Source organism: Anabrus simplex, chromosome 1 (genome assembly GCF_040414725.1).
Source record: "Anabrus simplex isolate iqAnaSimp1 chromosome 1, ASM4041472v1, whole genome shotgun sequence".
In the NCBI taxonomy this organism is placed as follows: Eukaryota; Metazoa; Arthropoda; class Insecta; order Orthoptera; family Tettigoniidae; genus Anabrus; species Anabrus simplex.
Window position 1 is genome coordinate 668379977 of NC_090265.1, and position 14441 is coordinate 668394417.

General features: G+C 37.7%; 1 protein-coding gene across 22 annotated transcripts in view; it reads left to right on the forward strand.

Annotated features, from left to right (window-relative positions):
* lola (longitudinals lacking) overlaps positions 1-14441 on the forward strand; it is a 581907-nt gene that overhangs the window by 102253 nt on the left and 465213 nt on the right. The window contains exon 5 of one of the 22 annotated variants that reach the window (XM_067135863.2): positions 3777-4291. The exons of 20 other annotated variants lie outside the window; for them this stretch is intronic. In XM_067135863.2, the coding sequence (XP_066991964.1) occupies positions 3777-4021 (245 nt within the window). In that variant the 3' untranslated portion in view covers positions 4022-4291. Of the gene's footprint in view, positions 1-3776; positions 4292-14441 lie in introns of those variants that run through there. One more of the 22 variants, XM_067135859.2, reaches the window with a different exon arrangement.

The following is a 14441-nucleotide window of genomic DNA, read 5'->3' on the forward strand; positions in this document are numbered from 1 at the left end:
ATTAAGCACAGTGTGCATACATAATTGGGTAAGTAAGTATAAGATAAGTTATTTAAAAAAAGAATCTTCCACCAGTCTTTGGCAAATGTACTGAGCAGTTGTGATCTCTTGACACAGTTCAATAAATTATATCATGAACAAGGCACACCACAGAGTCGGCTGGTATAGTCTTCCCTTGGAGTGTGGAATCCGCTGGGTAGACATATCTTTCTGTGGAACCACTGAATGCCGAAGTGTACGTATATGTGGTGTAACTTGTAATTAGGCCCTCTTCAGATACTGGTATTCATTATTTGTATGTTGAACTCTTCTGGAATCTGCTGAGATTTCTGTCATCTTTCTCCTAGTACAGCAATTCATGCAGAAGTATCAGGAAGTCCAAGTATAGACTTTATATCCTCTTTGGAATTACGTCTTAGTAACCATTTCTGGACATAATTGGCATTATGAAAAGAATTGTGTAATAAAAGACTAGAAAAATGTTCTCCCGGGGCTAGATTGTTGAATACTGAAATGGGCAGAATGTGTAATGAATCTTGTTCCCCTTTTGATATATTCGTTACTTTCTCTATGAAAGGGTAATAATTTTTGTAATTTATTATTATTATTATTATTATTATTATTATTATTATTATTATTATTATTATTATTATTATTATTATTATTATTATTATTATTCCTTCTTTCTCCTGTATAAGCTTTCATTGCTCTATCCCTGGTGTGCATAACCAGATATTAAGGTTTTATTATAATCTCTCACCTTGTTCTTCATTCTTTTAATACAGTGTGATGGAATCAAGTTTTCAAATTATGTTGATTTGATCAGTAAATTACTTTATATAAATATATATCATATGCATTGATTAAAGCTGTTGAGTTGACATATGATAAGGCTAGACAATACAAATGAATAAGGAGGGATTACATGGAAGTCTAATGGATACAGTTGTTGAAGGTAAGAAAAGTACAGAAGACACTGGATATGATTAGAGTTTGAGGATGTTGAATCAGACAAGTACATGATGTTGCTGGTTCTACGTGTTTTACTTAGATCTGTTACACAGGCTTGCAGACTTGGTTGGCATAACAGTCTGTAATGAAACTTGGTCATTTTTATTTCTTTGTGGAGATATCATTATATTGAGAGTTATGTTTTTGTTCTAGCACATTTATCATATGAAAAATGTTCCAAAGCAGGTTTAAAAAGTTCTAATCAAAATTCACAGATCAATATCTTAGGAGCAGCTGCTGACTATTGATTAAAACCTTTAATTCCATATTGGAAGAGCATGAAGAAATTTCCCAATCAGTCAATTACACTACTGTACAAATTGAAACAGAAACTGAAAGAAGGATGTTATTAAATACAGAATGACATGTTTTGCTCAAATGAGTGGACTTGTTAAAACTTCTCAAATCATACCTTTTTCTTTCTGGCCTTTTACCCTATATAATGGGGTCGGCACATGGCGTGGATTTGGCGTAGTTTTATGGCCAGATGCCCTTTCTGATGCGAGCCCTATGTTTAGGGGGTGTATGCACCCAGTCTCCAAGCCTGAGCAATTAATCATACCCAGTTGAAAACTTCAGCCAGGCTGGAAATCGAACCAAGGGTCCTCTGAATTGGAGGTTGGTATGCTGAGCCAAATAAATTTCTCAAATTACATCACATAAGAATAAATCCCTTCAGAATAATATACAGGTACAGATTTATTTTGGATGGAATGGCTGTGTGTGGAACTTACAGTGTGGGTCGTTAATTTCCTTCCACACTGTTGGTGCCTGTTGAGAAATATCGTTGGCTTCTCTGATCAACGAATATGGCTATAGTTGGAAGATGGGCTGAATCAGATGTAAATTTTTTAATTGTATTTTTCTGCTGACTTACTAAAAGTTTCTGGTAGTTTAGAAATAATCTATCTAATTTCAGACTGTGAAAATGATGCGTTATCTTGTTTATTCATTTCAGTTCTCTTGTTATACCTAAACTTTCAAGAATCAAGCTTGTAATTTTACTTAACTGTTGATATTGTGATCACAGCCACAGAACCTCCAGTTTTACATGGAATCCGAAGCATGTGACTCTTCATTTCAAAAATCCCTCCTGCATTAGTCCAGATTTGAACCATTGCCAGTGACGATGCCATTCGACTACCACTCCCCGTTGCCTTCATGTTAGCCCTTATCTTCAAATGTTGTAAGGAAATGACGTGATATTCACTGTAGTGATCAATGTTGTTGGATAATTTTGAGGTATTGTGCCATGGTGATGTTTTGCCCACTCCTTTGCTTCTGAACAGCTTCAGTATGGCATAGTATTATGTCCAAAAGATAACAAACATCAGCATCCATCTTGATTGGTATTGGATGTTCAGCAGATCTTCGTCTTCATTTACTTCATCTTTTACTTTTAGGAGTTACACTATTTGATGCTTTCATAAATGGAGATGATTCGTCTTCATTTACTTCATCTTTTACTTTTAGGAGTTACTCTATTTGATGCTTTCATAAATGGAGATGACTGTTATGTTCAAGCCAAGATCCTGTGTTCATATTTGCTTTTCATATGAATCTAAAGACTAATCTTATTGATTGCATGAATTGTATGTCTAGCTAGAAATTTAGTACAGACTGGCTCTTTTCTTCACTTTGTTGGCGGTAATAGTGTTTTTGCTTACTAGTAAATACAGTACCTGTTAACCTATAAGAGTTCTATTAGTGCCTTACATTACATCCACAGAAATTTCTGTTATCTCAACGTATTTAGGAGATAGTTGAATGAGAGCCCACCATAGACTTGTGTTCTTAGTCATTATGTTTTATGTATCTCTCTGAGCCCAAGGTCGTGGGTTCAAGCTCTCCTCATTCTGTATTGTGGAATTTTTCATCTTGTCAATGGGTTTAACTCTTGTGGGGCAAATTTCCAGCACCTTGTCAACTCCAAAAATTGTAAAAGTAGTTAAAAGCAATAAAATGATTTTAATGTGCATCTCTTACATTCCACATCCAAATTCATAGATAGGAGGTGGAAACCTCTTTCAGTGGTTGGAGTAATGTTCTCTAGTATATAGTTCAAGGAACAAGCTAACTAATTTTTTAAAAACAATTTTGAACTGCAGATGATAAATACTATGTATTTAAATGAATTTTACATGTATGTCTTACAGTTCCTGCCTAATTATTGTTTTAGATATGTGTAGAATATTTGCTTTATCCTGTGCAATTCTTTAAATTGTTTACTGGTAGAAATGGCCTTTCTTTTCTAATTTATTTAATTTTCCAGCAGTTAGAAAACCTTTGGGAAATTTCATCACATCTAAATATACAAATGGAATGACTGAACATGTTGATTTTTTTAGTTATGTGAGTTGGAAGTACTGAATTTTCAAAGCTATTGAAGATCAGAATATTATGGTAACTTTCTACATTATTTTCCAACCTAATACAATCTCCTGGAATTTTTTTATGCATTCATAATTGAGATTGTTTCAGTGGAAGGTACATTACTTTTTACATAATGTATTGTAAATGTTGTCACTTAGCTAGTGGTTTTGAAAGTAATTTGATGTGTTCTCTGTGTTGAGCATCCTGATCACTTCTCTTTTCCATCTGATTTTGATTGTTTTATTCCCTATTCTCCCTGTCCAATATTGTGCATACTTTAAAACACCATGAATTATAGTGTAGTATCTGTACCCCTTGAAGGGACTTCTGACAGTCTTTTTCCAATCGAAAGATTCTGATTCTGATTTTTTACTGTTGTTGTTTGTTGACAGGCTTGGCCCTAGCATGGGCACTAGTCTCAAAGCAGAAGTTGCAACAGAGTTCAGGTCAGAACACGTGCCCACGTTGTGGACGAACCTACAAGCAAGTCAGCAGCCTGAACAGGCATCTGCGCTACGAGTGTGGTGTAGCAGAAAAACAACAGGAATGTCATTTTTGTGGCAAAAGATATTACAGACCAGATACACTTCTAGAACACTTAAGCAATTGTCGAGGAAAATTTTTATTTCAGAGTTGAAAATTGTAATGTGTGTTTGAAGTTTTCAAATGTTTAAATAAGTTGAGAGTTGCTTTTGCTGATCAGAAGGTTGCTATGTAATGAGGCATGTTGAGGCAAGATGTTTCTGACTGGTTATTGAGCTTGTGGTATGGTATTTGTTGTACAGATTCCATGAGAGCAAAGGATACAACTTCAAAAAAATGTGATTGTGGAGTTTTTATGGTTGATTCATTGGCTAACAAGGCTACTGTTGGAGAATTCTTATTGAATAAAACATTTTAAGTGGAACTCATTGTATGTCCAATCAACTTTATCCCAGTTTGTTTCTTCTTCTTTTTTTTAATGTGCAGGTACTTTTATTAGCCACTTAGGCAGTCCTGTTTCGTCTAATGAGCCATAGTTTTATCTGCTCTTTAAGGGACTCGTGCCTGATTAGTATGAAAACAGGCAAACCTTGAGGCAATTGACAGTGCGGTGTAACCTCTGTGTATTTATTGTGATCGGGACTCTCCTTTATAATTTTTTTCTACACCCTTTTGGTCTCTAAATTTCACCCTTCAACTCCTCCTATTTTAGGTCTTGACTGATTTTTTTTTATAAATTATTTTAATATGTTGATAGTTAAGCACTAAGACAACTACTAAAACAGCTACAAAGTGCAACTACTTCTCTACTTTCATTACAGTTCCATACTTGTTTGTTTATTCATTTTTTATTTTTATTTATTTTTTGATCGTGTTTTGTCTTTCCTTCTATGTATATTTTGATGCACTTAGCGAGATAGACCAAGTCTTCTGTTAATGATGGAAGTTACATTCTCTCGAGTCTCATTGATAGTATAATTCAAGAGTACCATGAAGAATATGTAATAGTGTATTGTAGTAACATGGGAAGCAATGTTTTCAATATCAGTGATACGGGGCATCCATACATTTAATATGGAAGAGAGATGAGCAAAATGTCATACTATAATGCTGCAATGAATTTGCATAATTTTACTAGCTATTACATGAACAGTAAGTATTAGCTATTATATGAACAGTATGTTTGGTTCTTTATGCTTTTGTTTGGGCTGTATTTATCGCAAGCTGTATACCTGATTATACATGCAAGTCGTAGCCTGCTCATGATCTTTTAAAGTGCCAAATGATGTTTCACTGGTCAGTGTACATTTCAAGGCTTGTTGGATTTTGTAATTAATTGTGCTGTGCCTTTGCCATAGCCAAAATGAAATTGAGCTAAAACAAAGGGTAGTTATTTGTTGTTTGATGTGTTATTGCAGTCCAGTAATGAACTATGCAGAAAATTCTAGGCTCATTTTTCTCTTAAAAGACCTTCGGAATTAGTCTACAGTTCAGTGAATGATGATAATATCCAAGGAGATGTTTAAGTTTGAACAAAAAATTATCTTTTCGTTGAGAATAAGTATGAATTTTGAGTTTCACTAAGTTTTGTCTTTTAAATCACTCTTGCAGATTAATTTCTTTGCACGAATTGTGACAAAGCTTTTAAATTAATATTTTTACAAAATTACAACCCATTTTCTTAGAAGGGAGGTGTCACCCTTCACGGTGAAACGTACATAGAAACTTCGGTGACAACCAATGTGCTACGAGAAGATCACAAGTAAAAATTGGCAACCTGTTTCCACCACAAGGTCCCGATATAGACCCCTGTATTACATATATAGGCAATAGGAAAATGATGCTAGTCACTTCAGGTTGGACTGTACAGCCCCCAGTGATAACATAGGTCATGAGAGAAAGCGGGAGATCTTCCTGTATATTGCACATGCTCTCCACACAGCCAGGGAGGGATGTCCAAGTGGTGCTGCGTTATCGTCTAGCCATGTAAGTTTCCGGCTTCGATTTCAGCATAACAAAGAACACTGTGACCTGAGGTGGATCCTGTGTTAGTTTATTTATGTTTGGACCCAATGTGTTTTTTATTTGAAACAAGGGCTCACGATACAGTGAACTGCACAGAGTTACCCATGTGAAAGTCCTTTAAATCTGCTTGTTGCCAGGACTTGATCAGTTTCATAACAGAAAAGAAAAATGCTTGCATACATAGGTGGAACCAAACATTGAAAGAATTTTAACAGCTTGCCTCTGCATTGGAGGATCGTCATCATCATCATCTGGAGCAGTTTCTAATGACAGGCTAGGTCTGCTAGCAGTGGAGGATATTGCTTATAAAAATTGTGCACATTTTGGGATTGCAGAAATTTTCCTTATATTGCATCGCAGATCTATCAGTTCAAGTTGGAAGTAATGGGGAATATTCTCAGCCAAAAGTGAGAAAGGTCGATAAATAAATCCAAGTCAGTCTTGGGCCCTTTGAATTCTTGAAACCTCTTTGAAAGCAGACTGGCAGGCAAGGTGACTGTGCTGCTGGTCAGACTGCTAACTTGTCCATTCTCCTCTCACCTGGACACTTGCTATCATTGCGCTCGACGCGCAAGGCAGGAGCATGACATTGTGCCTGAGGAGTGCTGTTTGTTCTGGCCTGCTCAAGACTAATATGATCTATGGTTGATGCGATTGCTGGAAATCAAATTGTATTACAAATATAGCTACCAACAAATTGTAACATCTAGAGTACTTGTACTGTAATTCTCAACACGTTTCTCACCTTATATTGAAAATTTTAGAGCGATGAAGGAATAGTCTAAAATATAAATTTTCAGTTTGAGCAAGGAACATAAATTCCTAAACAAATTAGTAGTCTTCCAAAGCACTGTGATAAAGTTAAAAGGCATGCAGGCCTATCTTCTTCATTCTCCTCCACAGGTAGCATTGAACTGTAACGAGTTTCTTCTTCAAATCGTCAGGTGAGAAAGATCTCTGATTGTCACTCAATAAATTCTTATAAGAAAAGAATCATGCACTTGGTGATAACCATTAGTTTGCTGCATCACATTCTGAAATTTGCATTTTGCACTATCACCAATTATTTCATGTGACTGATGTACTGCAACTTTGCAACTTTAACCCTCTGCACAATTTTAATAGTTTTGTGTATTTCCATACTAGTAGCTTCTAAAAGAGTAATTGTAGTTAATATAAACCAGAGTTTCGATAAACAGCGGCATCAAGCCACATCCCCTACCTAGTGAGGCCTCTTGTGAGGGCAGTGGTATTGAATGTTGCAACCCACAGTGGAGCTTTTATGAATATATATATTTTTGGGTTCGATATGAATTTATTTACTTCAGTGAAATTCTGATGTATCCTCAGCCACCCAGTGAACAATGTGTGCTCGGCATGTAATGTGTGTCATTTTTCAATAAAATATCTTGAGGCCTCCAGCTGCTTTTACTATACATGGAGCAGTGTCAGTAACAAAGAGAACAACACTCTCCTGCTTGACTCCATCCTCCCACAGAATATTTATTGCATTATCAAGAAGAATTGCAATGCTTGTATGATTTACTCTCTCTCTAGAACTTTCGATGTTAGCGGAAAAATGTCCCCTGGCGATCAGCATGGAGGGTTCTAATAGTTACATTTCTTATGTATCAACCTTCAACATACATTGTCTCATCAATTGACACCCAGATCTTATTATCTGCTACACTGTGCTGTATTCAGTTTACAACATCAGTGCCACAAATAACTTTTATGTAGTGTTGATTCTGTAGGAACAGCTGTATTTATGAGTTTCTCTAAGAAATTCTCAGGGATTGTTTATTTTGTTCAGAGAGATGTTCATAGACACCGTTATCTTACAAAGTTCCTTCGAAAAATCCAAACTTCTGTCCATAGCTAAAAATTGCCTCTTCTTATCTGTGTGCTGACGGCTGACATTGCTGCTATACTTTATTGTGTTTGTCAGTAAAACATTTTTCAGCCATTACTTTCGCTTCATACAGTTCACAAAACAAAACTAATCCATTTGTATGGGAATATTTTTCACCAAAATCATTAACAAAGCTCTGCAACTTCACACTGACTCCGTCCTCCCACAGATTATTTATTGCATTATCAAGAAGAATTGCAATGCTTGTATGATTTACTCTCTCTCTAGAACTTTCGATGTTAGCGGAAAAATGTCCCCTGGCGATCAGCATGGAGTTTGGATTTTTCTCCTTTTAGCATGATGAACTCTATACTGAGCTACAGTAGCAGTTGACTGTGAACAAGTAATGACTTGTACACTGACAAAGGGTGAATGGTTTCATGGCACATACTGTAGGGAGTTTAGGTCAAAGAGGGCAAACTCAAGGACAGAGAGTTAAATGTGGAAAATTCTACATTCCTTTCTGAACCAAACTCTGAGTAGTAATACTGTATCATTCACTGTAAACTGTCAGTTGTTTCTGCAAGTAAAGTTTGTGGTGAAAGAAGTTCCGTTAAGCTGCTGATGTTACACCAAGATGTATTTTCTGTGAATATGTTCATTCCAGAAAGCCGTGGATATCGTTATCCCCAAAATGCTAGGCACCAGTGTTATTTGCTATGCTACCAAATTCGGTTTCTCGGCAGATATCGATTAAATCTCTAACCAATTTCTAAGTTTGCCTTTTTATCTTCTGGTTGTAAACCCCCTCTTTGAATATAGGCCTATTACGTTGATCATAAAGGAATTACTTTCTTGGGCTGGGATGTACTGTATAATGTTAAATAACGCCTGTTTATGTGAAGGCTTTCATCTCTACAACAGGGTTTTCTCTTTTCCTACTTTTGTAAATGCACAGCTAAAGCTGCTGCCAAACTGCCCAAATATGACTAAAATCTGGTGCTTTTAACAGAAATGCTCAAAATAAGACTGAAAAATACATTTGTACGACCAGTGGAAACCACTTTTTTTGTGACAAGAATCACAGATTTGCATTAAAAACTAGTTAGGCGTGTGAATAAAGACAGAGAAAAAATATGACTTTCCATAAATGTATGAGCCCTAATTGTAATTATTACTGAAAAATAACTACTATTCCATTGTGCCTTTATGGTAATTTTGATGTGTAAATCACCACATTTTGGATGAAATTTATTTCAAAGATGCTAAGCTGCCATCTGGAATACTTCATAGCTGAGCATTATTATACTTGTTCAGCAATAAGATTAGGAAATTGATTCTGGGCACAATTACTCCTGGCTGATATTATAAGTGTAGTTTATCCTTGCACTCCTAGTGAATTCTGGGATAAATATCCTTTTTTAAAGCCTGAGGCAATTTCCTAATTCCTGCCAGATATTTTATGCTGCACGTATGATTTTAGACATTACAAAATCAAGATACCAGTTCCCACTATAGAGAGTAGATGTGCCTTGTGACAAAAAATGACTCTAACCTCAAAAATGAGATAGAAATATCCTTCTGAAACAGAGCTCACGTCTCCATTTGCATTCTTACTGTTGGAAATTTATCTTGCTTCCCCGTATACTTTCAATTTTACATTCGGGGGAATGAATGCCAAGTGGCATAGTTACTGGCTTCTTACTAAGGCGGCTGCAGTTCGAATGCTGGACAATTAGCGAGGGTTTTTTGAAGTTACAAATCACGTCTTTGTGATTCAAATTCTGTCTAAAACTAGAGGCTCCTTGACTTTAATGATGATATCTGTAGTCATGTAGAACTTCAAGCTTTTTTTTTTTTTGTCTGACTTCCCCTTCTCCCCAGTAACATAGTTAATTAAGTGGTTTGGCTGTGACAAAATCCTTGGTGATATTGCTTGGCCTTCTTGACTGAGACCACTGCCTCTTATACTGGACAGTTCCTCAGTTGTTGACCTCACTCCTGGGTGAATCCACTCCTACCGGGCAAGTTGGCCGTGCGGTTAGGGGCGCACAGCTCTGAGCTTGCATCTGGGAGATAGTGGGTTCGAACCCCACTGTCGGCAGCCCTGAAGATGGTTTTCCATGGTTTCCCATTTTCTCTCCAGGCAAATGCTGGGACTGTACCTTAATTAAGGCCACGACCGCTTCCTTCCCACTCCTAGGCTTTTCCTATCCCATCATTGCCGTAAGACCTATCATTGTATCGACTAGGTGGAAAATAAATACTTAATTGTGAAGACCTATCTGTGTCGGTGTGACGTAAAGTAAAGCAAGTTGTAAATAGAAAAAATAAAAACACCACTCCAGTCCTCAGCGCAGGATTGAAATACTTGGACAAGCCAGGAATCAAACCTGGGGTCTCTCAGTACGAGGGAGACAGTACCTGCATTCCTTGGGAATACCCACCAATTTGTCTACCATGGTGTTAAATGTTAATATGGCTTAGTCGTAGGATGCCATTTCTTCACATCCATATAAAGAGTGGCAATTGTAAAGTATTTCAGTTTAATTATATCATTTATTGGTTTTACAACCCACTAACTACTTCAGTTTTCGGAGATGTTGAGGTGTCAGAATTGTTCCCCACATGAGTTAATTTATGGGCCAGTAAATCTACCGACACAATGCTGACATATGCCACCACACTGAGCCTGGGTCAAATTTACCAGCGTGGCCTAAGAAGGCCAGTGTTTCTACTCTTTTTAGCCACTCAGCCCAATTGGATTGAAAATACGAGTGTTACCGTACCTGTATCAACCTTTGTCTTTTGTTCCTTTTAACACCTGTACAGTCCTTTTCTCTTTCTTTTTGTTCTGTGGCTTATCTTGCTTGCTGCTTATCCTTCACTTCCCATATGAAGACTTTAGCTCTCTCAGGAAAGACCTGCCCCTCCCCCGCCTGCCCCTGCAACAAATGTGGATGGCTGCTCTCTTGTTGAAGCTGGAATGCAGGAAAAAATCTGTTGGGCTTTAAAAATAACTTCATCTAGAAGAACTTTGTTCGATAGGGAGTCAGACTATTTGAAGAAAACTGTGTATGAAGATCTGTTATATGTTTTTATGTTGTCTTGTCTCTTTTTTGAGTTTTTTCTTCCCACACTGACCTGTCACTGTTTTTTTTTTTTTTAAGTTTGAATATTCCTCTCGCCATTCCTAGCATTCTTGATTTATAGTATACTAGCTTTTGCTCGCAGCTTCAGTTGCATGGAAAATAATTTTGTGGCCATTTATAGAACTGACGAACACTGGAAACAGTATGAAAATGCATTCAGTATCTTTCTGGCACCGGTAATGTTGGAACATGTTCGTTTCTGTAAGTTTTATTGTAGAAGTTGAATATTTTCAGAAAGAAGAGAGTAAAGGTGTTGATAAACCATCAGTCTATAGAAAATTGCTTTGAATGGACATATAACACCACTCTAGTACTAGCACATCCAAATGGTACACCACTGAAACTGAGTTATCTTCTTCCTCTTAGCATTTATCCCGCTTAATTGCAGGGTCTGCTGTTGTGCACTTTTGTTTCCTCTTGATGCGGTCTTGTGCATCTTGAAGAGAGACTTTTACCACATGCATGTCCTCCCGCAGAGTGTCGAGCCAGTGCTTATTTGGTCGCCCTTGTGGTCTCTGGCCCTCAGGACTTTTGTGTAATGGCCTTCTAGCAACTGAAGAACCGTTTCTGTGTAGCACGTGGCTATACCATCGCAAACGATTCTCTCTCACTTTCTCAGGGATTGGGGCCACACCAAATGCCATCCAAACATCCTCATTTCTGATGGGGTCCAGTCTAGTGAGTTCCATTGGCCAGCGAAGCATCTTCATCTTCATGACATGCAGCTGTTGTTCGTGTCTTCTTGTAACTGGCCAAAACTCGGTTCCATACAGTGCCACTGGTTCTATAGATTTTGGATTTCAGGTACATTGGCACCTTCCAATCAAAAAGGACTCCTGTGACTTGATGCCACTTCATCCAGGCAGTGTTGATTCTGCTTCGTACATCTGGGATCGTGTCACTATCCGAATGGATAAGTGATATTTAAATTGAGATGTTTTTTAAATATCAACGCCGTCGATGTTGATTGACCCATTACTTTATACTCCACACTCTAGGTACTCACTCTTCCCGATGTTAAGTCACAGGCCATATCTGTCCAAGGAGTTTTTCCAATGTAGGGACTAGTTGTTGCAAATCTTTGCAGGATTCACAGGCGACCATAACGTCATCAGCATAGAGTAGAGTCCACGGGTGTGGTGTTAACTCTTCTGTGCTGATGGTGTTGAGACAGAGGATGAAGAGAAGCGGAGATAGAGCCGATTTCTGATGAACGCCAACTTGAATGTGAAATAGTGCAGACATTCCAGCAGCACATTGGGCAGAGCTAGTGGTATTCTGATACAGAAGCTGGATCCATCGAATATATACTTCTGGTACACCATGCAGCCTGAGTGCATGCTAAATAAGATCACAAGGCACCCTGTTAAAGGCCTTTTCGAGATCCAAGAAAGCGATGTGGAGTGGTTTCTTCTTTTCATTATGATGTTCTATCAAAAGATGTGTTGCATGTATAGCGTCGATCATTCCCGTTCCTTTCACAAAGCCACATTGGTTTGGGGCAATGTGGACTATGTCACGAAGGCGTGCGTGTAAGACACGCTCAAATATCTTCATTGTATGACAAAGCAGACGAATTGGTTGATAATTGGAGCAGTCTCTGACATATCTTTTCCCTTTCCAGATGAGAATCATAACACTGGTAAATGAACTAGAAGGGGCACAGTCTTCATCAATGATCTTGTTCAATAGATCTGCCAGGAACGTAGCTGCTTGTGGTCCAAGCATCTTCCACACTTCTGATGGAAGGTCATCCAGTCCAGTTGCCTTTCCGCTGTTCATTTTCTTAATGGCGACCTCTACTTCAGCAACCGTGATGGGTGGAGCTGGACCATGCACAGAATCTACTGTTGGTATTGGCAGGTGTAGGAATTCTTCGTTAGAGATTTTTTCAAAATGTTTCTTCCATCGGTCAAAGACCTCAGCTGGTCCTTGTAGAAGTTTCTGGTGTTCATCCTTTATGGTCATGACATGTCCAATATCCTCTGTGGAACGGTGACAATTTTTTGCTAGTTGGTAAATATATTTTGCTCCCTTTGGGGTGTTTATCATACATGTCTCTATAATGTTCTTCTTTAGCTTTTGCAACTTCCTGTTTTGCTAGTGACTTTAGTTGTGTGTATTGTTGACGAACAGCATCAGCTCCCGAATTGAACCAGGTCTTATAGGCTAATTTCTTTGCTTTAATGGCCTCATGTACATGTTCTCCCCACCACCAAACCTCCTTGTTGATGAAACGACATCCAGGTTTTGTTGTACCCACAATAGTCATGGCACAAGTCTGTATGTGTTCGGTGATTGTTGTCCAGGCCTTGTTGACATTTTGTCCATGTTGTACAACTAAAGGACCGAGTGAGGTTTTCAGCTGGGTGTAATGCTCATTTATTTTCCACCACTTAATTTTCTCAGACATAGACTTCAGGCTTTTTCTACAGAGATCAAGGTGCATTCTAAAACTGAGGAGGACCAGATGATGGGGTGCAATACTATCAGATGGAATAACCTTAGTGTCACTGATTGACTTCAGGTCACGCCTTCGTACTAACAAGTAATCAGTCTGTGTACTTCTTCCACCTCTGCTGAAAGTAACAATGTGTGATGGACGTTTTATGAAAAAGGTGTTGGCTACTGCCAGGTCAAATGCCGCAGCACAATCCAAGATTCTGTTCCCATCCTCATTTCTCTCTCCAAATCCCTGACCTCTATGTATTCTATCATATCCATCCCTATTTTTCCCGACGCGTCCATTTAAGTCACCACCAATGAAGAGGAGCTCATTTTCCTCAAGACATTGTAGGTGAGTTTCAAGACTGGTCCAGAATTTATCCTTTTCATTGTTAGCACATCCAGTTTGTGGAACATAGCAGGAGATTACGTGCAACAATTTCATTCCACTACTAATCTTGATGGACATAAGTTGGTCGGATAAACGGCTAATTACAGTTCAACAATAATAAAGGTGTTTTAATTTGTTCCACCTATTCAATACTTATATTTTCACTTATAGTGGTTACGTAAACAGATTCTTAGTTACATGGCACATGTTTCGCCCTCAATTAAGGGCATCTTCAGCCTAAACACAATCATCAACAATACAACTAAATTAAAAGCGGAAGTTAAAAGTTCAGTCAGTTATTAAAATTCGGAACATAAAAATGTGAAAAGTGATACAATATATAAAGATGTTAATGGAAAACTGTCTTATGATTAAACTATAATCTTGTCGGAGACTAAAACTTCTTCTATTAAAATTCTAATTAAAAACAGTTCATATAAAATATTAGTGGAAAACCAAAGTGGTAATAATATAAAGCCATCAGAGCCAACAAACGGGCAGCAATCAACACAACAGTAGATAACAAATAACAACTTCCACTTACATAAAACATTATTTCTGCATCTACTGACATTTTCTGGCAAGGTTTCAGCCATTTTATTACCTACTGGTGCTAAGGGCCACTTACAATTTTTCAACAGATACTTCTGACTCACTTGCAGACGAATTTCATCAGCGGCCTTGGAAAGATTGTATTCATGACAATCAA